The 25,821-nt window shown below is 51.8% G+C and overlaps 1 protein-coding gene across 1 annotated transcript in view; it reads right to left on the bottom strand.

Annotated features, from left to right (window-relative positions):
• Nucleotides 1-230: 230 nt before the first annotated feature.
• LOC128897194 (ankyrin repeat and fibronectin type-III domain-containing protein 1-like) overlaps nucleotides 231-25,821 on the bottom strand; it is a 130,074-nt gene continuing 104,483 nt past the window's right edge. The window contains exon 21 of the mRNA XM_054161264.1: nucleotides 231-419. Coding sequence (XP_054017239.1) covers nucleotides 231-419 — 189 coding nt within the window. The remainder of the gene's footprint in view (nucleotides 420-25,821) is intronic.

The following is a 25,821-nucleotide window of genomic DNA, read 5'->3' as shown; positions in this document are numbered from 1 at the left end:
CCCTTTAACGATGTCATTAAAGGCAGGGAGCGTGTCTGTCTGTCTGTCCCTCGGGTCCCTGCTGCCGTGCCGTGGGGACGCCTCTCCCCGGGGCCGCTGCCTTGGGAAGAGCCCTCTGGGCGGCGGGGCAGGTCAGGGAGATGAAAGCATGCCTGCGAGCCCCGGCTCCCACCTCCTAGGAGACGGACATCGCCTCCCAGCCCGGGGACAATGGTCCCCCCGCACGGTCTCTAGGTGATGTCACATCGATCAGAGCAGCCGCACGGCGGGGAGGGGCCGGAGCCCGCTTTGAAGCCCCGCGCAGGAGCGTGCCCGCCGCCGCCGCGCCCGCGGGTGCCGCCCGCCCGCCCCCGGCACCGCCCGCCCCGCAGCGCCGCGGCCGCACCCGCCCGGCCCGCGGGATGCCGGCGGCACCGAGCCTGCCGGGGCACAGAGGCAGAGAGGCAGAGAACCGGAGAATCACGGAGTTCTGGAGTTATAGAGGCAGAGAGCCACAGAATCAGAGAGTCAGAGAGGCAGAGAATCACAGAGTCAGAGAGTCAGAGAGTCATGGAATCATGGAGTTCTGGAGTTACAGAGGCAGAGAATCACAGAATCAGAGAGTCAGAGAGTCATGGAATCATGGAGTTCTGGAGTTATAGAGTCAGAGAGTCAGAGAATCAGAGAATCATGGAGTTCTGGAGTTACAGAGAGCCACAGAATCAGAGAGTCAGAGAGTCAGAGAATCACAGAGTCAGAGAGTCATGGAATCATGGAACTATGGAGTTATAGAATCAGAGAGTCACAGAATCAGAGAGTCAGAGAATCATGGAGTTCTGGAGTTAGAGAGTCAGTTACAGAGGCAGAGAGTCAGAGAATCAGAGAGTCATAGAGTCATGGAGTTCTGGAGTTATAGAGTCAGAGAGTCACAGAATCAGAGAGTCAGAGAATTGGAGAGTCATAGAGTCAGAGTCATAGAATCATGGAGTTAAGGAGTTACAGAGTCAAGAGAGTCACAGAATCTGAGAGTCAGAGAATCATAGAATCATGGAGTCAGAGAGTCATAAAATAATAGAATCATGGAGTTACAGAGTCACAGAATCATAGAGTCAGAGAGAGTCATAGAGTCATAGAGTCAGAATCATAGAGTCAGGGAGAGAGTCAGAGAATCATAGAGTCACAGAGTCAGAGAATCATAGAGACATAGAGTCACAGAGTCATAGAGTCATAGAGTCACAGAATCATAGAGTCATAGAGTCAGGAAGAGAGTCATAGAATCATAGAGTCATCAAATCATAGAATCATGGAGTCATAGTCACAGAATTGGAGTCATAGAATCATAGTGTCATAGAATTGTAGAGTCACAGAATCATAGAATCAGAGTCCTGGAATCATAGAATCATGGAGTCATAGACTTATAGAAGCATTGAATCATAAAATCATAGAATGATGGAGTCATACAATCATAGAATCACAGAGTCATGGAACTATAGAATCATAGAATCACAGAGTCACAGAATGCTCCAGGCTGGAAGGGAGCTCCAAAGCTCACCCAGTCCAACCCCCTGCACTCAGCAGGGACATCCCCAACCAGCTCAGGTTGCCCAGAGCCCTGTCCAGCCTCATCTTGAATAGCTCCAGGGCTGGAGCCTCAGCCCCCTCCCTGGGCAGCCTGTGGCAGTGTTTCATCACCCTCCTGGTGAAGAACTTCCTCCTGATATCCAGTCTCAATTTTGCTTTTCTCTAGTTTGAAGCTGCTGCCCCTGGGCCTGTCCCTGCAGGCCTTTGGGAACAGTCTCTCTCCATCCTTCCTGTAGCTCCCTGCAGGCACTGGCAGGTTGCTCTGAGCTCTCCCTGGAGCCTTCTCCTCTCCAGGCTGAACACCCCCAGCTCCTCAGCCTGTCCCCACAGCAGAGGGGCTCCAAACCCCTGAGCATTTTCCTGTCTTCCCCCTGCACAACCAGGCTGACACATGAGCTCCCCCCGAGCTCAGGCCATGCTTGCCCAGGGCTGTGAGAGCAAACTGGCCTTGCAGTGCCCACATTGGTGCTACCAGAGAGTGCCCAGGTGGCCAAGGAGGCCACCAGTATCCTGGCCTGGAGCAGCACTGGGGTGGCAGCAGGAGCAGGGCAGGGATGGTGCCTCTGGGCTGGGCACTGGGGAGGCCACAGCTTGAGTGCTGGGTTCAGTTTGGGGCTCTCACTCCAAGAAGGACATTGAGAGGCTGGAGCAGGTCCAGAGAAGGGCAATAGAGGTGAGGAAGGGTCTGGAGAAGAGGGCTGGGGAGGAGCAGCTGAGGGAGCTGGGGGGGTTGAGCCTGGAGAAGAGGAGGCTGAGGGAGACCTCCTTGCTCTCTGCAGCTCCCTGCAGCCAGCTGGGGCTTTGGCCCTTAGTAACAAATGATAGTGGCCACAAATTGCAGCAAGGGAGGTTTAGGTTGGCCATGAGAAGAAACTTCTTCCCTGAAAGGGTTCTCAAGCCCTGGGCCAGGCTGCCCAGGGAGGTGCTGAATGCCCACCCCTGGAGGTGTTCCCAGGAGGCAGAGCTGTGGTGCTGGGGGCAGTGGTTCAGCCCCAGCCTTGGTTGAAGTTAGAGGAGGTTGGCCTGGATGATCTCAGAGGGCTCTCCCAGCCCAGCTGGTCCTGTGAGGCACTCTCTCTTCAAGCACAGCAGCTGCGTGGCAGAGCAAGCTCCCAGGTTGCTCCGAGCCACGGCCGGAGCCGGCAGCGCTGCCGGCGGCGGCAGCAGGGATTTGCTTGGCCACCCGGAACCCCAAGCTCCGGTTCCAGGCCGCACTGCAGCACGTTTGGAGCCTTTGCATTTCTTTCCTGAGGGACCAGTTTGCTCCACAGCTGGGAGGCCTGGCAGAGGGTCCAGCAGCAATGGAAACCCCTGCTGCACTGCACGGCTCCAGGAGCTGGGGCTTCCATGGGAGGGCACCAGGATGGGTGCCACAAGTGCTGGCAACAGCCAGCCCAGAGTGGGACCAGCCTCCAGGAACCTGTGGGGAGGAAAAGCTGTCTGTGGAAATGCCACAGGCTGGATGTGTCAGCAGCTGGCTGTGCCCTCAGGTCACCTCCTCTGCCGAGCACACCATCCACAAGAGCATCACAGACCGGCAGGGGTTGGAAGGGAGCTCTGGAGGGCACCCAGTCCACCCCCACTGCCAGGGCAGGGGCACCCAGGGCAGGGCACACAGGAACACATCCAGGTGGGCCTTGAAAGTCTTCAGGAGACTCCACAACCTCTGTGGGCAGCCTGCTCCAGGGCTCTGCCACCCTCTCAGGGCAGAAGTTCCTCCTCACCTTTAGATGGAACTTCCTATGGTCAGGTTTGGGCTCAGTGCCTCTTGCCCTGTCCCTGGGCAGCACTGAGAAGAGTCTGGCCCCAGCCTCCTGCCACCCCTTAGATGTTTGTAAGCATTGATCAGAGCCCTCTCAGCCTCCTCTTCTGCAGGCTGCCCAGCCCCAGCTCCCTCAGCCTCTGCTCAGAGCTGCTGCAGTGCCCTCAGCAGCTCAGTGTCCCTGTGCTGGACTCTCCCCAGCAGTTCTTTGTCCTTCCTGAGCTGGGGAGCCCAGCACTGGAGGCAGCACCCAGGTGCATGGAGCAAGGAGCATGAAGCCCTCATCTCCCTCTTGCTCTTGCTTAACCCAGTGCTGCACACTGCTGGCATTACTGGGGGCACCACGCTCCTTCCAGCTGGCCACTGCGAGGAGTAAAACACACACAAGCCCCAGCGGACAGCCCAGGCCAAACCTCAAATGAGCTGAGCTGCTGCTGCCCAGAAAGCTGGGCAGGAGAGCTGTGGGTGCAGGCTAAGCCCAGGCAGCAGGGATGGGGAGCACTGGCCTGGAAGGGCTCCCATCCTCGACCTCCCTACGTGCACAGACTTTGGCATGGGCTGCTCCACCCCCAGCCCAGCTTTGGTGAGGTGGGGAGGGCTTCCTACTCACTGCAGAGTTCAGCCCAGAGGCTGCTCCTGCTCCTCAGAGAAGCTCAGAGGCTGCTCCTGCTCCTCAGAGAAGCTCAGAGGCTGCTCCTGCTCCTCAGAGAAGCCCAGAGGCTGCTCCTGCTCCTCAGAGAAGCTCAGAGGCTGCTCCTGCTCCTCAGAGAAGCTCAGAGGCTGCTTCTTGCTCCTCAGAGAAGCTCAGAGGCTGCTCCTGCTCCTCAGAGAAGCTCAGAGGTCTGCTCCTGCTCCTCAGAGAAGCTCAGAGGCTGCTCCTGCTCCTCAGAGAAGCTCAGAGGCTGCTCCTGCTCCTCAGAGAAGCTCAGAGGTCTGCTCCTGCTCCTCAGAGAAGCTCAGAGGCTGCTCCTGCTCCTCAGAGAAGCTCAGAGGTCTGCTCCTGCTCCTCAGAGAAGCTCAGAGGCTGCTCTTGCTCCTCAGAGAAGCTCAGAGGCTGCTTCTTGCTCCTCAGAGAAGCTCAGAGGCTGCTCCTGCTCCTCAGAGAAGCTCAGAGGTCTGCTCCTGCTCCTCAGAGAAGCCCAGAGGCTGCTCCTGCTCCTCAGAGAAGCTCAGAGGCTGCTCCTGCTCCTCAGAGAAGCTCAGAGGCTGCTCCTGCTCCTCAGAGAAGCTCAGAGGCTGCTTCTTGCTCCTCAGAGAAGCCCAGAGGCTGCTCCTGCTCCTCAGAGAAGCTCAGAGGTCTGCTCCTGCTCCTCAGAGAAGCTCAGAGGCTGCTCCTGCTCCTCAGAGAAGCTCAGAGGCTGCCCCTTGCTCCTCAGAGAAGCTCAGAGGCTGCTCCTGCTCCTCAGAGAAGCTCAGAGGTCTGCTCCTGCTCCTCAGAGAAGCCCAGAGGCTGCTCCTGCTCCTCAGAGAAGTTCAGAGGCTGCCCCTTGCTCCTCAGAGAAGCTCAGAGGTCTGCTCCTGCTCCTCAGAGAAGCTCAGAGGTCTGCTCCTGCTCCTCAGAGAAGCTCAGAGGTTCTTCCCAGCAAGAGAGATTGGCCACTGGGCTGTGCTGCCCAGGGAGGTGGTGGAGTCCCCATCCCTGGAGGTGTTTAGGAAGAGCCTGGCTGAGGCCCTTGGTGCCATGGTTGAGTTGCTCAGATGGTGCTGGGGGAGAGGTTGGACTTGGTGAGCTCTGAGGTCTCTTCCAACCTGGTTAATTCTATTCTATTCTATTCCATTCCATTCCATTCCATTCCATTCTATTCCACTCCACTCCATTCCACTCCATTCCATTCCACTCCATTCCATTCCATTCTATTCCACTCCACTCCATTCCACTCCATTCCATTCCACTCCATTCCATTCCATTCCACTCCATTCCATTCCATTCCATTCCATTCCATTCTCCCTTACTGTCCCTCTGGGAGGGGTGGCTGACACCCCCTCAGGCTGTGCTGCCATTCAGGGAGACCTGGCCAGGTTGAGAGCTGGGCAGAGGGACCCTCATGATGCTCAGCAAGGACAAGTGTGAGGTCCTGCAGCTGGGGAGGAACAGCCTCCTGCAGCAGGACAGGTGAGGAGTTGACCTGCTGGGAAGCAGCTCCATGGAGAAGGACCTTGGAGTCCTGGTGGAGAAGTTCTCCATGAGCCAGCAATGTGTCCTGGTGGCCAAGAAGGCCAATGGTGTCCTGGGGGGCACTCAGCAGAGTGTGGCCAGCAGGGCAGGGGAGGTTCTCCTCCCCCTGTACTCTGCCCTGCTGAGACCGCATCTGGAGCATTGTGTCCAGTTCTGGGCTCCCCAGTTCAGGAGGGACAGGGAGCTGCTGGGAGCTCCAGGGGAGGCTATCATAGTATCATAGCATCAGTCAGGGCTGGAAGGGACCACAAGGACCATCTAGTTGCAACCCCCCTGCCATGGGCAGGGACACCCCACACTAGATCAGGCTGGCCAGAGCCTCATCCAGCCTGGCTGCAAACACCTCCCCTCATATGAGGATGCTGAAGGGACTGGAAGAGCTGTGTGATGGGGACAGGCTGAGAGCCCTGGGGCTGTTGAGCCTGAGAAGAGCAGCCCCAGGGGGGAGCTGATCAATGTCTGCAGGGTGGGGGGCAAGAAGGGGCCAGGCTCTTGTCAGTGGTTTCCTGTGATAGGACGAGAGGCAATGAACACAAACTGGAGCCCTGGGAGCTCTGCCTCGACAGGAGGAGAAAGTCATTTGGTGTGAGGGTGCTGGAGGCCTGGAGCAGGCTGCCCAGAGAGCTTGCAGAGACTTCCAAGCCCCACCTGGCTGTGTTCCTGTGTGACCTGCCCTGGGGGACCCTGCTCTGGCAGGGGGGCTCGGGTTGGATGATCTCCAGAGGCCCCTTCCAGCCCCTCCCATTCGTGGCTCTCTGTCTCCCCAGGCTGGGGGCAGCGCTGGGGGCTCCCAGCCCGCGGGGAGCGAGGGGGCCGCGGGCTGTGGCACCCTGGTGCCAGGCACTGCCGAGGCAGCAGCAGGCACAGCCCAGGGCCAAGGGGGGATGCTCGGGGGCGGCAGCGCACAGCAGAGCTGCTCCCTTCTGGGCACTTCTCCTCCCCTCTCCGTATCCCAGGCGGAGCCACGGGGCAGCAGATGCCGAGGCTGCCGCCGCTGACTGCCGCCCCGGCTCCCCCAGTCCCTGCCTTCCCCTCTCGCTCTCCTCTCTTCTCTCTCTCTTGCCTCTCTTCTCATTTTTTTTGCATTTTGCGTGTGTCTGGGTAAATTTAGTTCCCATAAAAGTGAAGGACTGTCAACACCGGCTCCGGAGCCAACCATACTGCCAGCAGCTGTCGGAGGGCTGCGCTGGGGAGCCCCTGCCCGCCCCGCGCTCTGCCCTGCCGCTCCGCGCAGCCCTGCTGCAGGTCCAGCTCCCGATCCGACCCCCCCCGGGCTCTGCCCCGTGGCCTGGAGCCCCAGCTCAGCCCAGACCGCTCAGCACCCCCTCCCCCTGCCCCTGCTGCCCCCAGCCCTGCCGAGCCCCTCAGCCTGGAGCCCCAGCTCAGCCCAGACCGCTCAGCACCCCCTCCCCCTGCCCCTGCTGCCCCCAGCCCTCCCGAGCCCCTCAGCCTGGAGCCCCAGCTCAGCCCAGACCGCTCAGCACCCCCTCCCCCTGCCCCTGCTGCCCCCAGCCCTGCCGAGCCCCTCAGCCTGGAGCCCCAGCTCAGCCCAGACCGCTCAGCACCCCCTGCCCCTGCCCCTGCTGCCCCCAGCCCTCCCGAGCCCCTCAGCCTGGAGCCCCAGCTCAGCCCAGACCGCTCAGCACCCCCTGCCCCTGCCCCTGCTGCCCCCAGCCCTCCCGAGCCCCTCAGCCTGGAGCCCCAGCTCAGCCCAGACCGCTCAGCACCCCCTGCCCCTGCCCCTGCTGCCCCCAGCCCTCCCGAGCCCCTCAGCCTGGAGCCCCAGCTCAGCCCAGACCGCTCAGCACCCCCTGCCCCTGCCCCTGCTGCCCCCAGCCCTCCCGAGCCCCTCAGCCTTCCTGATCTCCATCCTTCCCCCTAACCCTTCCCCATACCCTTCCCCCTACCCTTCCCCTTCCACTTCCCCACATTCTTCCCCTCACCCTTCCCCACATTCTTCCCCTCACCCTTCCCCCTACCCTTCCCCATATCCTTCCCCACACCCTGCCTCACACCCTTCACAGTCTCACAGAATCACCAAGGTTGGAAGAGACCTCGAGGATCATTGAGTCCAACCTGGCACCACAGACCTCCTGACTAACCCATGGCACCAAGTGCCACATCCAATCCCCTCTTGAACACTTCCAGGGATGGGGACTCCACCACCTCCCTGGGCAGCACAGCCCAGTGGCTAATAACTCTCTCAGTGAAGAACTTTCTCCTCCCCTCCAGCCTGAACCTCCCCTGGCACAGCTTGAGACTGTGTCCTCTTGTTCTGGTGCTGGCTGCCTGGGAGCAGAGCCCAACCCCCAGCTGGCTCCAACCTCCCTGCAGGGAGTTGCAGAGAGCAAGAAGGTCTCCCCTGAGCCTCCTCTTCTGCAGGCTAAGCAACCCCAGCTCCCTCAGCCTCTCCTCCCAGGGCTGTGCCCCAGACCCCTCCCCAGCTTTGTTGCCCTTCTCTGGACACCTTCAAGTCTCTCAATGTCCTTCTTGAGCTGAGGAGCCCAGAGCTGGACACAGGACTCCAGGTGTGGCCTGAGCAGTGCTGAGCACAGGGCACAAGGACTTCCCTGCTCCTGCTGCAGGCCAGGATGCCCTTGGCCTTCTTGGCCCCCTGGGCACACTGCTGGCTCCTGTTCAGCTGCTGTCCACCAGCACCCCCAGGTCCCTCTCTGCCTGGCTGCTCTCAGCCACTCTGCCCCCAGCCTGCAGCACTGCCTGGGGTTGCTGTGGCCAAAGTGCAGCCCCTGGCACTTGGCCTTGTTCAGTGCCATCCTGTTGGCCTCTGCCATCTGCCCAGCCTGGCAAGGTCCCTCTGCAGAGCCCTTCTGCCCTCTAACTGACCAACATCTGCTCCCAGCTTGCTGTCAGCTGCAAACTTGCTGATAGACTCCATCCCCTCCTCCAGATCATCAATGAAGATGTTAAAGAGCACAGGGCCCAGCACTGCTCCCTGGGGCACACCACTGGTGCCTGGCTGCCAGCTGGCTGTGGCACCATTCACCACCACTCTCTGGGCTCAGCCTCCAGCCAGTTCCTAACCCAGCTCAGAGAGCTGCTGGCCCAGCCAGGGGCTGACAGCTTGGCCAGGAGTTGGCTGTGGGGGATGGTGTCCAAGGCCTTGCTGAGGTCCAGGCAGAGCACATCCACAGCCTGCCCCACAGCCACCAGGCAGTCCCCTGGGCATGGAAGGAGATCAGGTTGGTCAGGCAGGACCTGCCCTTCCTAACTCCATGCTGGCTGGACCTGAGCCCTTGGCCATCCTTCAGGTGCAGTTATTGCCCCCAGGATAATCTGCTCCATCACTTTCCCTGGCACTGAGGTCAGGCTTCCCCACACCCTTCCCCACACTCTTCCCCCTTCCCTTCCCCCTACCCTTCCCCACACCCTTCCCCATCTTCTCCCACCTCCTGCACCCTCCCAGCTCGGGGCTGGCGAGGCAGAGGTGCCAACCCTTTGGACAAGGCAGTGTCCCAAGGGCAGCTGCACCCTGAGGAGGGATGGGACAGGCTGCTGTTGAGTGAGCATTCCTTCAGTGGAGGATCCCAGGAGGGTAGCTCCCCTTGCAGGGAAGCTGCCAGGAAGGCAGCCTCTCCTGGGTGGAGGGTCCCAGCAAGGAGGGGGCCATTAAGGTAGGTCACTTTGTATGGAGAGAGATGCTTGTGGTCCAACCAGGGCAACCATGCTGGGGGGGCCCTGCAGCACTCCCCACACCATCCCCCTCTGCGCTGTGCAGCACCCCTCAGGTCCCTCTGGGCATCAGTGGTTTCCCCCCTGCTCAGGTCTGTGTCCCCTGCAGGGCTGCAGCCTCCTGCAGGCAGCAGTCCTCTGCCACCTGCTCCCCCAGCAGCCACATCCAAGCAGCTGGGGCTTTCCCTGGGGCTTCTGCTGAAATGCTGTCTGGGGGATGTCTGTGACCCCTGCACACCAGGGGCTGGCCCCAGCTCTTGCCACCAGGCACCTCAGGCTGAGAAACCACCCCCTTGCTGCAGGGCAAACTGCTGTTTCTCACCAAGTGGCCTTCAGAGTCCCAGGGAAGCAAACTGTTTGCAGTTCAGGTGCCAAGAGACCCCCTCCTCCCCCTAGGCAGCCCAAAGGGGGACCCCAGGGCTGAGGAGAGCTGCTCCCCATTTCCCTGTGGCTCTAAGATCCCACAGGGACCTCCTCTTCCTCCCCTGGGTCATCAGGTGGGCCTCAAAGCCTGGGGGCAGAGCTCATTTCCACCACTCTAAGCAGAGGAGTTTCAGCCTGGTGCTTTGGTTTGTGCTGTGCTGGACCTTGCCCAGTGCCTCCCCACTCCCCCCTGCACGGGGGCAGGAGAGCTCTCAGCACAGCACTGCTGCCTGCTGCCCACACACAGAAACACAGCATGGTTTGGGCTGGCAAAGCCCTCCCAGAGCAGCCAGGCCAACCTCCAACCCAACCCCACCATGGCCACCAGACCCTGGCCCCAGCTGCCATGGCCACAGGGCTCTGGGGACTCCACCACCTCCCTGGGCAGCCTCTGCCAGGCCCTGACCATAGAATTGGTAGGGTTGGAAGGGACCTCAAGGATCATCTAGTCCCAAGCCAATGCATCCTCCTACCTGGTTGCTAGAAGGGCCAAGCTCCCCTGGCTGCCCCTTGGCTTGCCCATGGCATCCTGACTGCTTCTGCCTCCTGCACAGCATCTCCAGCTGCTGGCTCCAGCCCTGCAGAGGAGCCAGGGCAGGTCTGGGCTCGCTCCACCCTGCCTGCAAGGGAGCATTGCTCTCTGAGGCCAGGGCAAGGCCTTGCTGATGGCTCTTCTCCAGGCAGAGGACTCAGCCTCCAGGGGAGGCCTGGAATTGCTTGGGGCATGGCCAGAGGGACTCCATGTCCTGCCTGGAGCTGGCTCATGGCAAGAAGCAGAGCCCTCACCGACTGCACTTGCACCAGCAAGGCTCTCCAGAGCATCCATGCCAGAGCAGCCATGCAGCCTGAGCCCCTTCTCAAGCTCCTAAACACCTCTGACAGGAACCCCCCCTGCCCCCAAGGCCTCCAGCAGGGTCTGCTGGGCTGGGTGAGGAGGAGGGGTGAGAAGCTGTGATGAAGGAGCTGCCCCTGGCACTCTAGGAGGCTGTGCCAGGGCTCTACAGTGCCAGGAGGCTGTGGGCTGCTGCCCAGCCCCTGGGAGATGCTGCTGGATGGCCCTGCCAAGGACTCCTCCTGCTCCTCAGCCACCAGGAAGCCAACCATGCAGCCAGCCTGGCTGAGCTCCCTCACCTCTCCTGCTCTGCTCTGCATCTGCAGCCTTCTCCATCCACCCAGAGCTCCCACATGGCCCTGCTGAAGGCTCACCATGGCCTCAGCCCTGCCCCAGCTCCTCTGTCACAGAGCTGCCAGGGCTGGGAGGGAGCTCAAGGCTCAGCCAGCCCCAACCCCCTGCCATGGCCAAGGACACCTCACACTGCAGCAGGTTGCTCACAGCCACCTCCAGCCTGGCTGCAAACACCTCCAGGCAGGAGGCTGCCACCACCTCCCTGGGCAGCCTGTGCCAGGCTCTCACCACCCTCCTGGCCAACAACTTCTTCCTCACAGCCAATCTCCAGCTCCCCACTTCTAGTTCTGCTCCATCCCCCCCAGTCCTATCCCTCCCTGACACCCCAGAGCAGAGGGGCAGGATCCTCTCCCTCCACCTCTGGCAATGGGCACTGGCAGCCCAGAAGGCTCAGCTCAGCTGCCCTTGGCCTTCTGGGCTGCCAGTGCCCATTGCTGGCTCCCTGGCCCAGGCCTGATTCCTCCAGAGTCTTCCTGGCACAGAGGCTCCAGCCCTGGCCCCAGAGCTCCAGCTGTGGGCTCAGCAGAGTGGAGCAGAGGGGCAGAATCCCCTCCCTGCCCTGCTGGCTGTGCTAAGAAGCTGCTCCCACATCAGCCACCCACTGCAGCTGGGTCACAGGAGCTGTGTCAGAAGGACTCACAGCCCTGGACAGACTCCTGGGGATGAGGCTGATGATTCTGGCACCCCTGCAGCAGCAGATGGCCATGGGGCTGCCCTGCTGAGGGCTCCACAGCTGCCACAGAGCTGCCCTGCAGCCTGGGCAAAGCAAGGGGGGGACTGAGGAGCTGCAGGGCCCTGAGGGAGGCAGCAGGGAGGGGATGGGGGCAGCAGGGGAGGGATGGGGGCAGCAGGGGGGGGATGGGGGCAGCAGGGGATGGATGGGGGCAGCAGGGATTGGATGGGGGCAGCAGGGAGGGGATGGGGGCAGCAGGGAGGGGATGGGGGCAACAGGGAGGGGATGGGGGCAGCAGGGAGGGGATGGGGGCAGCAGGGGATGGATGGAGGCAGCAGGGAGGGGATGGGGGCAGCAGGGAGGGGATGGAGCAGCAGGGAGGGGATGGGGGCAGCAGGGAGGGGATGGGAGCAGCAGGGAGGTGATGGGGACAGCAGGGAGGGGATGGGGGCAGCAGGGAGGGGATGGGGGCAGCAGGGAGGGGATGGGGGCAGCAGGGGAGGGATGGGGGCAGCAGGGAGGGGATGGGGGCAGCAGGGAGGGGATGGGGGCAGCAGGGGAGTGATGGGGGCAGCAGGGGAGGGATGGGAGCAGCAGGGAGGGGATGGGGGCAGCAGGGGTGGGATGGGGGCAGCAGGGGAGGGATGGGGGCAGCAGGGGAGGGATGGGAGCAGCAGGGAGGGGATGGGGGCAGCAGGGAGGGGATGGGGGCAGCAGGGAGGGGATGGGGGCAGCAGGGAGGGGATGGAGCAGCAGGGAGGGGATGGGGACAGCAGGGAGGGGATGGGGGCAGCAGGGAGGGGATGGGGACAGCAGGGAGGGGATGGGGGCAGCAGGGGAGGGATGGGGGCAGCAGGGGAGGGATGGGGGCAGCAGGGAGGGGATGGGGGCAGCAGGGAGGGGATGGGGGCAGCAGGGAGGGGATGGGGGCAGCAGGGGAGGGATGGAGCAGCAGGGAGGGGATGGGGGCAGCAGGGAGGGGATGGGGGCAGCAGGGAGGGGATGGGGGCAGCAGGGAGGGGATGGGAGCAGCAGGGGAGGGATGGGGGCAGCAGGGAGGGGATGGGGGCAGCAGGGAGGGGATGGGGGCAGCAGGGGAGGGATGGGAGCAGCAGGGGAGGGATGGGAGCAGCAGGGAGGGGATGGGGGCAGCAGGGAGGGGATGGGGGCAGCAGGGAGGGGATGGGGGCAGCAGGGGAGGGATGGAGCAGCAGGGAGGGGATGGGGGCAGCAGGGAGGGGATGGGGGCAGCAGGGGTGGGATGGGAGTCTCAGGGGTGGGCTGGAGGTGAGGCAGGGCCCAGCAGGGCTTCACCTTGCCAGAGGATGCATCTGGGAAGTGGTTAACACTGTGGTGCTGGATTGGTTTCTCCTGGAAGGAAGGTGCTGTCTCACAGAGCACACATGCAGCAGGCACAGGGCTGGGGGGGTGGTGGGGGGTTCTGGGTTGTTTTTTAACCATAGCTATTCTCTTGCAGCCATCTGAGCCACTTGCAGCTGATGCTGGTGGTGGTGGGGAGGAGCAGGGAAGGACAGTGCTGGAGGAGGGGGGAATCATTTGGGTTTGGGGCTGATGTTGCATGTAGAGTGTAGAAAACAAGAGAGAACTTCTGTGCCCAGCAGAGCACTATGCAGGGAGCCAGGATTTCAGCAGTGCTCTCACTCCAGAGCTGAGATGCTCAGCCCTGAGCTCCCTCCTCCTCCCTGCCTTCACTCCCTGCAGCCCTCCATGGCTCCCTTTGCCCATCAGCTCTTCTCAGGTCTGGGAGTGCTTCCAACCACCATGGGCTCCTTCAGGACTTCCTCCATCCCTTCTCCTGCATGTCGAAGCTGCTGGGGAGCAGCACCTGAGCAGCAGGCAGGAGCATGCCTGGGCCAGAGGCTGGGCACAGAGTCATGGAATCAGAGTCACAGAGTCATGGAAGGAGAATCAGAGAGTCATAGAACTACAGAATCAGAGTCACAGAATCAGAGAATCAGAGCCACAGAATCAGAGAATCAGTCAGAGAGTCATAGAATCAGAGCCACAGAGTCATAGAATCATAGAATCAGAGCCACAGAGTCATAGAATCAGTCAGAGAGTCATAGAATCATAGAATCAGAGCCACAGAATCATAGAATCAGTCAGAGAGTCATAGAATCAGAGCCACAGAGTTATAGAATCATAGAATCAGAGCCACAGAGTCATAGAATCAGTCATAGAGTCATAGAATCATAGAATCAGAGCCACAGAGTTATAGAATCATAGAATCAGAGCCACAGAGTCATAGAGTCATAGACCATTAGAGTCATAGAATCAGAGTCACAGCATCAGAATCAACGAGTCATAGAATCATAGTCATAGGGTCATAGGATGATAAGAATCAGTCAGAGTCAGAGAATCACAGAATCAGAGTCACAGAACAACAGAATCATAGAATAAGAGTCACAATGTCATAGAATCATAGAATCAAAGCCACAAAGTCATAGAATCATGGAATCAGAGTCACAATGTAATGGAATCATTGCATCAGAGTTACAATGTCATAGAACCATAGCATCAGAGTCATAGACTCATAGAATCAGATATATGGAACCATAGATGAGTCATAGAGTCATAGAATCAGAGTCATAGAGTCATGGAATCATAGAATCAGTCACAGAGCCATAGAATGAGAGGCATGGAGTCATAGAATCAGAGTCATAGAATCATGGAATCAGAGTCGTAGAGTCATAGAATCAGAGTCATAGCGTCACAGAATCATGGAATCAGAGTCAGAGAGTCATAGAATCATGGAATCAGAGTCAGAGAGTCATAGAATCATGGAATCAGGGTCATAGAGTCATAGAATCATGGAATAAGGGTCACAGAGTCATAGAATCATGGAATCAGAGTCATAGAGTCATAGAATCATGGAATCAGAGTCAGAGAGTCATAGAATCATGGGATCAGAGTCACAGAGTCACAGAATCATGGAATCAGAGTCACAGAGTCATAGAATCATGGAATCAGGGTCATAGAGTCATAGAATAATGGAATCAGAGTCATAGAATCATGGAATCAGGGTCATAGAGTCATAGAATAATGGAATCAGAGTCATAGAATCATGGAATCAGGGTCATAGAGTCATAGAATCATGGAATCAGAGTCATAGAATCATTAAATCATGGGATCAGGGTCACAGAGTCATAGAATCATGGAATCAGAGTCATAGAATCATGGAATCAGGGTCATAGAGTCATAGAATCATGGGATCAGAGTCACAGAGTCATAGAATCATGGGATCAGGGTCATAGAGTCATAGAATCATGGAATCAGAGTCAGAGAGTCATAGAATCATGGGATCAGAGTCACAGAGTCACAGAATCATGGAATCAGAGTCACAGAGTCATAGAATCATGGAATCAGGGTCATAGAGTCATAGAATAATGGAATCAGAGTCATAGAATCATGGAATCAGGGTCATAGAGTCATAGAATAATGGAATCAGAGTCATAGAATCATGGAATCAGGGTCATAGAGTCATAGAATCATGGAATCAGAGTCATAGAATCATTAAATCATGGGATCAGGGTCACAGAGTCATAGAATCATGGAATCAGAGTCATAGAATCATGGAATCAGGGGCATAGAGTCATAGAATCATGGGATCAGAGTCACAGAGTCATAGAATCATGGGATCAGGGTCATAGAGTCATAGAATCATGGAATCAGGGTCATAGAGTCATAGAATCATGGAATCAGAGTCATAGAGTCATAGAATCATGGGATCAGGGTCACAGAGTCATAGAATCATGGAATCAGGGTCACAGAGTCATAGAATCATGGAATCAGAGTCATAGAATCATAGAATCAAAGTCATAGAGTCACAGAACCATGGAATCAGAGTCACAGAGTCATAGAATCATGGAATCAGAGTCAGAGAGTCATAGAATCATGGAATCAGGGTCATAGAGTCATAGAATAATGGAATCAGAGTCATAGAGTCATAGAATCAGAGTCATAGAGTCACAGAATCATGGAATCAGAGTCATAGAATCATAGAATCAGAGTCACAGAGTCATAGAATCATAGGATCAGAGTCATAGAGTCATAGAATCATGGAATCAGGGTCATAGAGTCATAGAATCATGGGATCAGAGTCACAGAGTCATAGAATCATGGGATCAGGGTCATAGAATCATGGAATCAGGGTCACAGAGTGAGAGAATCCTGGAATCAGAGTCACATAGTCATAGAATCATGGAATCAGAGTCCAAGAGTCATAGAATCATGGGATCAGAGTCACAGAGTCATAGAATCATGGGATCAGGGTCACAGAGTCATAGAATCATGGAATCAGAGTCATAGAATCATGGAATCAGGGTCACAGAGTCAGAGAACCATGGAATCAGAGTCCAAGAGTCATAGAATCATGGAATCAGGGTCATAGAGTCATAGAATCATGGAATCAGAGTCACAGAGTCATAGAATCATGGAATCAGGGTCATAGAGTCATGGAATCATGGAATCAGGGTCACAGAGTCATAGAATCATGGGATCAGGGTCATAGAGTCATAGAATCATGGAATCAGAGTCACAGAGTCATAGAATCATGGAATCAGGGTCACAGAGTCATAGAATCATGGAATCAGAGTCACAGAGTCATAGAATCATGGAATCAGAGTCACAGAGTCATAGAATCATGGAATCAGAGTCATAGAGTCATAGAATCATGGAATCAGGGTCACAGAGTCATAGAATCATGGAATCAGGGTCACAGAGTCATAGAATCATGGAATCAGGGTCACAGAGTCATAGAATCAAAGTCATAGAGTCACAGAACCATGGAATCAGAGTCACAGAGTCATAGAATCATGGAATCAGAGTCAGAGAGTCATAGAATCATGGAATCAGGGTCATAGAGTCATAGAATCAGAGTCATAGAGTCACAGAATCATGGAATCAGAGTCATAGAATCATAGAATCAGGGTCACAGAGTCAGAGAACCATGGAATCAGAGTCACAGAGTCATAGAATCAGAGTCATAGAGTCACAGAATCATGGAATCAGAGTCATAGAATCATAGAATCAGAGTCACAGAGTCATAGAATCATGGGATCAGAGTCACAGAGTCATAGAATCATGGGATCAGGGTCATAGAATCATGGAATCAGGGTCACAGAGTGAGAGAATCCTGGAATCAGAGTCACATAGTCATAGAATCATGGAATCAGAGTCCAAGAGTCATAGAATCATGGGATCAGAGTCACAGAGTCATAGAATCATGGGATCAGGGTCATAGAGTCATAGAATCATGGAATCAGAGTCATAGAATCATGGAATCAGGGTCACAGAGTCATAGAATCATGGAATCAGAGTCACAGAGTCATAGAATCATGGAATCAGAGTCCAAGAGTCATAGAATCATGGGATCAGGGTCATAGAGTCATAGAATCATGGGATCAGGGTCACAGAGTCAGAGAATCATGGAATCAGAGTCACAGAGTCAGAGAATCATGGAATCAGAGTCACAGAGTCATAGAATCATGGAATCAGAGTCACAGAGTCATAGAATCATGGAATCAGGGTCACAGAGTCATAGAATCATGGAATCAGGGTCACAGAGTCATAGAATCATGGAATCAGCGTCACAGAGTCATAGAATCATGGAATCAGGGTCACAGAGTCATAGAATCATGGAATCAGGGTCACAGAGTCATAGAATCATGGAATCAGAGTCACAGAGCCATAGAATCATGGAATCAGGGTCACAGAGTCATGGAATCATGGAATCAGGGTCACAGAGTCAGAGAATCATGGAATCAGGGTCACAGAGTCATAGAATCATGGAATCAGGGTCACAGAGTCATAGAATCATGGAATCAGAGTCACAGAGTCATAGAATCATGGAATCAGGGTCACAGAGTCAGAGAATCAATGGAATCAGAGTCACAGAGTCATAGAATCATGGAATCAGGGTCACAGAGTCATAGAATCATGGAATCAGGGTCACAGAGTCATAGAATCATGGAATCAGAGACATAGAGTTATAGAATCATGGAATCAGGGTCACAGAGTCATAGAATCATGGAATCAGGGTCACAGAGTCATATAATCATGGAATCAGAGTCATAGAATCATAGAATCAAAGTCATAGAGTCACAGAATCATGGAATCAGAGTCACAGAGTCATAGAATCATGGAATCAGAGTCAGAGAGTCATAGAATCATAATCAGGGTCATAGAGTCATAGAATAATGGAATCAGAGTCACAGAGTCATAGAATCATGGAATCAGAGTCACAGAGTCATAGAATCATGGAATCAGGGTCATAGAGTCATAGAATCATGGAATAAGGGTCACAGAGTCATAGAATCATGGAATCAGAGTCAGAGAGTCATAGAATCATGAAATCAGGATCATAGAGTCATAGAATCATGGAATCAGGGTCACAGAGTCATAGAATCATGGAATCAGGGTCACAGAGTCATAGAATCATGGAATCAGAGTCACAGAGTCATAGAATCATGGAATCAGGGTCACAGAGTCAGAGAATCAATGGAATCAGAGTCACAGAGTCAGAGAATCATGGAATCAGGGTCACAGAGTCATAGAATCATGGAATCAGGGTCACAGAGTCATGGAATCATGGAATCAGGGTCACAGAGTCATAGAATCATGGAATCAGAGTCATAGAGTTATAGAATCATGGAATCAGGGTCACAGAGTCATATAATCATGGAATCAGAGTCATAGAATCATAGAATCAAAGTCATAGAGTCACAGAATCATGGAATCAGAGTCACAGAGTCATAGAATCATGGAATCAGAGTCAGAGAGTCATAGAATCATGGAATCAGGGTCATAGAGTCATAGAATAATGGAATCAGAGTCATAGAGTCATAGAATCAGAGTCATAGAGTCACAGAATCATGGAATCAGAGTCATAGAATCATGGAATCAGAGTCACAGAGTCATAGAATCATAGGATCAGAGTCATAGAGTCATAGAATCATGGAATCAGGGTCATAGAGTCATAGAATCATGGGATCAGAGTCACAGAGTCATAGAATCATGGGATCAGGGTCATAGAATCATGGAATCAGGGTCACAGAGGGAGAGAATCCTGGAATCAGAGTCACATAGTCATAGAATCATGGAATCAGAGTCCAAGAGTCATAGAATCATGGGATCAGAGTCACAGAGTCATAGAATCATGGAATCAGGGTCATAGAGTCATAGAATCATGGAATCAGAGTCATAGAATCATGGAATCAGGGTCACAGAGTCAGAGAATCATGGAATCAGAGTCACAGAGTCATAGAATCATGGAATCAGAGTCCAAGAGTCATAGAATCATGGGATCAGGGTCATAGAGTCATAGAATCATGGGATCAGGGTCACAGAGTCATAGAATCATGGAATCAGGGTCACAGAGTCATGGAATCATGGAATCAGAGTCACAGAGTCATAGAATCATGGAATCAGAGTCATAGAGTCATAGAATCATGGAATCAGCGTCACAGAGTCATAGAATCATGGAATCAGGGTCACAGAGTCATAGAATCATGGAATCAGAGTCACAGAGTCATAGAATCATGGAATCAGAGTCAGAGAGTCATAGAATCATGGAATCAGGGTCACAGAGTCATGGAATCATGGAATCAGGGTCACAGAGTCATAGAATCAGAGTCATAGAGTCACAGAATCATGGAATCACAGTCATAGAATCATGGAATCAGAGTCACAGAGTCATAGAATCATAGGATCAGAGTCATAGAGTCATAGAATCATGGAATCAGGGTCATAGAGTCATAGAATCATGGGATCAGAGTCACAGAGTCATAGAATCATGGGATCAGGGTCATAGAATCATGGAATCAGGGTCACAGAGTGAGAGAATCCTGGAATCAGAGTCACATAGTCATAGAATCATGGAATCAGAGTCCAAGAGTCATAGAATCATGGGATCAGAGTCACAGAGTCATAGAGTCATGGGATCAGAGTCATAGAATCATGGAATCAGGGTCACAGAGTCAGAGAATCATGGAATCAGAGTCACAGAGTTATAGAATCATGGAATCAGAGTCCAAGAGTCATAGAATCATGGGATCAGGGTCATAGAGTCATAGAATCATGGGATCAGGGTCACAGAGTCAGAGAATCATGGAATCAGAGTCACAGAGTCAGAGAATCATGAAATCAGAGTCACAGAGTCATAGAATCATGGAATCAGGGTCATAGAGTCATAGAATCATGGAATCAGAGTCACAGAGTCATAGAATCATGGAATCAGAGTCATAGAGTCACAGAGTCATGGAATCAGAGTCACAGAGTCATAGAATCATGGAATCAGGGTCACAGAGTCATAGAATCATGGAATCAGGGTCACAGAGTCATAGAATCATGGAATCAGGGTCACAGAGTCATAGAATCATGGAATCAGGGTCACAGAGTCATAGAATCAAAGTCATAGAGTCACAGAACCATGGAATCAGAGTCACAGAGTCATAGAATCATGGAATCAGAGTCAGAGAGTCATAGAATCATGGAATCAGGGTCATAGAGTCATAGAATCATGGAATCAGAGTCATAGAGTCATAGAATCAGAGTCATAGAGTCACAGAATCATGGAATCAGAGTCATAGAATCATAGAATCAGAGTCACAGAGTCATAGAATCATAGGATCAGAGTCATAGAGTCATAGAATCATGGAATCAGGGTCATAGAATCATGGAATCAGGGTCACAGAGTGAGAGAATCCTGGAATCAGAGTCACATAGTCATAGAATCATGGAATCAGAGTCCAAGAGTCATAGAATCATGGGATCAGAGTCACAGAGTCATAGAATCATGGGATCAGGGTCATAGAGTCATAGAATCATGGAATCAGAGTCATAGAATCATGGAATCAGGGTCACAGAGTCAGAGAACCATGGAATCAGAGTCACAGAGTCATAGAATCATGGAATCAGAGTCCAAGAGTCATAGAATCATGGGATCAGGGTCATAGAGTCATAGAATCATGGGATCAGGGTCACAGAGTCAGAGAATCATGGAATCAGAGTCACAGAGTCATAGAATCATGGAATCAGAGTCACAGAGTCATAGAATCATGGAATCAGAGTCACAGAGTCAGAGAATCATGGAATCAGGGTCACAGAGTCATAGAATCATGGAATCAGAGTCCAAGAGTCATAGAATCATGGGATCAGGGTCATAGAGTCATAGAATCATGGGATCAGGGTCACAGAGTCAGAGAATCATGGAATCAGAGTCACAGAGTCATAGAATCATGGAATCAGAGTCACAGAGTCATAGAATCATGGAATCAGAGTCACAGAGTCAGAGAATCATGGAATCAGGGTCACAGAGTCATAGAATCATGGAATCAGAGTCAGAGAGTCATAGAATCATGGAATCAGGGTCATAGAGTCATAGAATCATGGAACCAGAGTCATAGAGTCATAGAATCATGGGATCAGAGTCATAGAGTCATAGAATCATGGAATCAGGGTCAGAGAGTCATAGAATCATGGGATCAGAGTCACAGAGTCACAGAATCATGGAATCAGAGTCACAGAGTCATAGAATCATGGAATCAGAGTCACAGAGTCAGAGAATCATGGAATCAGGGTCACAGAGTCATAGAATCATGGAATCAGAGTCAGAGAGTCATAGAATCATGGAATCAGGGTCATAGAGTCATAGAATCATGGAACCAGAGTCATAGAGTCATAGAATCATGGGATCAGAGTCAGAGAGTCATAGAATCATGGAATCAGGGTCATAGAGTCATAGAATCATGGGATCAGGGTCATAGAGTCATAGAATCATGGGATCAGGGTCACAGAGTCAGAGAATCATGGAATCAGAGTCACAGAGTCATAGAATCATGGAATCAGAGTCACAGAGTCATAGAATCATGGAATCAGAGTCACAGAGTCAGAGAATCATGGAATCAGGGTCACAGAGTCATAGAATCATGGAATCAGAGTCCAAGAGTCATAGAATCATGGGATCAGGGTCATAGAGTCATAGAATCATGGGATCAGGGTCACAGAGTCAGAGAATCATGGAATCAGAGTCACAGAGTCATAGAATCATGGAATCAGAGTCACAGAGTCATAGAATCATGGAATCAGAGTCACAGAGTCAGAGAATCATGGAATCAGGGTCACAGAGTCATAGAATCATGGAATCAGAGTCAGAGAGTCATAGAATCATGGAATCAGGGTCATAGAGTCATAGAATCATGGAACCAGAGTCATAGAGTCATAGAATCATGGGATCAGAGTCATAGAGTCATAGAATCATGGAATCAGGGTCAGAGAGTCATAGAATCATGGGATCAGAGTCACAGAGTCACAGAATCATGGAATCAGAGTCAGAGAGTCATAGAATCATGGAATCAGGGTCATAGAGTCATAGAATCATGGAATCAGAGTCAGAGAGTCATAGAATCATGGAATCAGGGTCATAGAGTCATAGAATCATGGAATCAGAGTCAGAGAGTCATAGAATCATGGAATCAGGGTCAGAGAGTCATAGAATCATGGGATCAGAGTCACAGAGTCAGAGAATCATGGAATCGGAGTCACAGAGTCATAGAATAATGGAATCAGAGTCACAGAATCATGGAATCAGAGTCACAGAGTCATAGAATCATGGGATCAGAGTCATAGAGTCATAGAATCATGGAATCAGAGTCATAGAATCATGGAATCAGGGTCATAGAGTCATAGAACCATGGGATCAGAGTCACAGAGTCATAGAATCATGGGATCAGGGTCATAGAGTCATAGAATCATGGAATCAGAGTCACAGAGTCATAGAATCATGGGATCAGGGTCATAGAGTCATAGAATCATGGAATCAGAGTCATAGATTCATAGAATCATGGAATCAAGGTCACAGAGTCAGAGAATCATGGAATCATGGAATCAGAGTCATAGAATCATGGAATCAGAGTCATAGAATCATGGAATCAGGGTCATAGAGTCATAGAACCATGGGATCAGAGTCACAGAGTCATAGAATCATGGGATCAGGGTCATAGAGTCATAGAATCATGGAATCAGAGTCATAGAGTCATAGAATCATGGAATCAAGGTCACAGAGTCAGAGAATCATGGAATCAGAGTCACAGAGTCATAGAATCATGGAATCAGAGTCATAGAGTCATAGAATCATGGGATCAGGGTCACAGAGTCAGAGAATCATGGAATCTGAGTCCTAGAGTCATAGAATCATGCAATCAGGGTCCTAGAGTCATGGAATCATGGAATCAGGGTCATAGAGTCATAGAATCATGGAATCAGAGTCACAGAGTCATAGAATCATGGAATCAGAGTCACAGAGTCATAGAATCATGGAATCAGGGTCATAGAGTCATAGAATCATGGAATCAGAGTCATAGAATCATAGAATCAGAGTCACAGAGTCATAGAATCATAGGATCAGAGTCATAGAGTCATAGAATCATGGAATCAGGGTCACAGAGTGAGAGAATCCTGGAATCAGAGTCACATAGTCATAGAATCATGGAATCAGAGTCCAAGAGTCATAGAATCATGGGATCAGAGTCACAGAGTCATAGAATCATGGGATCAGGGTCATAGAGTCATAGAATCATGGAATCAGAGTCATAGAATCATGGAATCAGGGTCACAGAGTCAGAGAACCATGGAATCAGAGTCACAGAGTCATAGAATCATGGAATCAGAGTCCAAGAGTCATAGAATCATGGGATCAGGGTCATAGAGTCATAGAATCATGGGATCAGGGTCACAGAGTCAGAGAATCATGGAATCAGAGTCACAGAGTCATAGAATCATGGAATCAGAGTCACAGAGTCATAGAATCATGGAATCAGAGTCACAGAGTCAGAGAATCATGGAATCAGGGTCACAGAGTCATAGAATCATGGAATCAGAGTCAGAGAGTCATAGAATCATGGAATCAGGGTCATAGAGTCATAGAATCATGGAACCAGAGTCATAGAGTCATAGAATCATGGGATCAGAGTCAGAGAGTCATAGAATCATGGAATCAGGGTCATAGAGTCATAGAATCATGGAATCAGAGTCAGAGAGTCATAGAATCATGGAATCAGGGTCAGAGAGTCATAGAATCATGGGATCAGAGTCACAGAGTCACAGAATTATGGAATCAGAGTCAGAGAGTCATAGAATCATGGAATCAGGGTCATAGAGTCATAGAATCATGGAATCAGGGTCATAGAGTCATAGAATCATGGAATCAGAGTCAGAGAGTCATAGAATCATGGAATCAGGGTCAGAGAGTCATAGAATCATGGGATCAGAGTCACAGAGTCACAGAATCATGGAATCAGAGTCACAGAGTCATAGAATAATGGAATCAGAGTCACAGAATCATGGAATCAGAGTCACAGAGTCATAGAATCATGGGATCAGAGTCATAGAGTCATAGAATCATGGAATCAGAGTCATAGAATCATGGAATCAGGGTCATAGAGTCATAGAACCATGGGATCAGAGTCACAGAGTCATAGAATCATGGGATCAGGGTCATAGAGTCATAGAATCATGGAATCAGAGTCACAGAGTCATAGAATCATGGGATCAGGGTCATAGAGTCATAGACTCATGGAATCAGAGTCAGAGAGTCATAGAATCATGGAATCAAGGTCACAGAGTCAGAGAATCATGGAATCATGGAATCAGAGTCATAGAATCATGGAATCAGAGTCATAGAATCATGGAATCAGGGTCATAGAGTCATAGAACCATGGGATCAGAGTCACAGAGTCATAGAATCATGGGATCAGGGTCATAGAGTCATAGAATCATGGAATCAGAGTCATAGAGTCATAGAATCATGGAATCAAGGTCACAGAGTCAGAGAATCATGGAATCAGAGTCACAGAGTCATAGAATCATGGAATCAGAGTCATAGAGTCATAGAATCATGGGATCAGGGTCACAGAGTCAGAGAATCATGGAATCTGAGTCCTAGAGTCATAGAATCATGCAATCAGGGTCCTAGAGTCATGGAATCATGGAATCAGGGTCATAGAGTCATAGAATCATGGAATCAGAGTCACAGAGTCATAGAATCATGGAATCAGAGTCACAGAGTCATAGAATCATGGAATCAGGGTCATAGAGTCATAGAATCATGGAATCAGAGTCACAGAGTCATAGAATCATGGGATCAGGGTCATAGAGTCATAGAATCATGGAATCAGAGTCATAGAGTCATAGAATCATGGAATCAGAGTCACAGAGTCATAGAATCATGGGATCAGGGTCATAGAGTCATAGAATCATGGAATCACTGTCATAGAGTCATAGAATCAGAGTCATAGAGTCACAGAATCATGGAATCAGAGTCACAGAGTCATAGAATCATGGAATCAGAGTCAGAGAGTCATAGAATCATGGAATCAGAGTCAGAGAGTCATAGAATCATGGAATCAGGGTCATAGAGTCATAGAATAATGGAATCAGAGTCATAGAATCATGGAATCAGGGTCATAGAGTCATAGAATAATGGAATCAGAGTCATAGAATAATGGAATCAGAGTCATAGAGTCACAGAATCATGGAATCAGAGTCATAGAATCATGGAATCAGAGTCACAGAGTCATAGAATCATAGGATCAGAGTCATAGAGTCATAGAATCATGGGATCAGGGTCATAGAATCATAGAATCATGGAATCAGAGTCATAGAATCATGGAATCAGAGTCACAGAGTCATAGAATCATAGGATCAGAGTCATAGAGTCATAGAATCATGGGATCAGGGTCATAGAATCCTAGAATCATGGAATCAGAGTCACAGAGTCATTGAATCATGGGATCAGGGTCATAGAATCATGGAATCAGGGTCACAGAGTGAGAGAATCATGGAATCAGAGTCACATAGTCATAGAATCATGGAATCAGAGTCCAAGAGTCATAGAATCATGGGATCAGAGTCACAGAGTCATAGAATCATGGAATCAGAGTCATAGAATCATGGAATCAGAGTCACAGAGTCATAGAATCATGGAATCAGAGTGCAAGAGTCATAGAATCATGGGATCAGAGTGCAAGAGTCATAGAATCACGGGATCAGGGTCACAGAGTCAGAGAATCATGGAATCAGAGTCACAGAGTCATAGAATCATGGAATCAGAGTCACAGAGTCATAGAATCATGGAATCAGAGTGCAAGAGTCATAGAATCATGGGATCAGAGTGCAAGAGTCATAGAATCATGGGATCAGAGTGCAAGAGTCATAGAATCATGGGATCAGAGTGCAAGAGTCATAGAATCATGGGATCAGGTTCATAGAGTCATAGAATCACGGGATCAGGGTCACAGAGTCAGAGAATCATGGAATCAGAGTCACAGAGTCAG

Source organism: Dryobates pubescens, chromosome 4 (genome assembly GCF_014839835.1).
Source record: "Dryobates pubescens isolate bDryPub1 chromosome 4, bDryPub1.pri, whole genome shotgun sequence".
NCBI classification, from domain to species: domain Eukaryota; kingdom Metazoa; phylum Chordata; class Aves; order Piciformes; family Picidae; genus Dryobates; species Dryobates pubescens.
The sequence above is the reverse complement of the archived record's forward strand: the minus strand, read 5'-3'. Positions and strand labels throughout refer to the sequence as shown.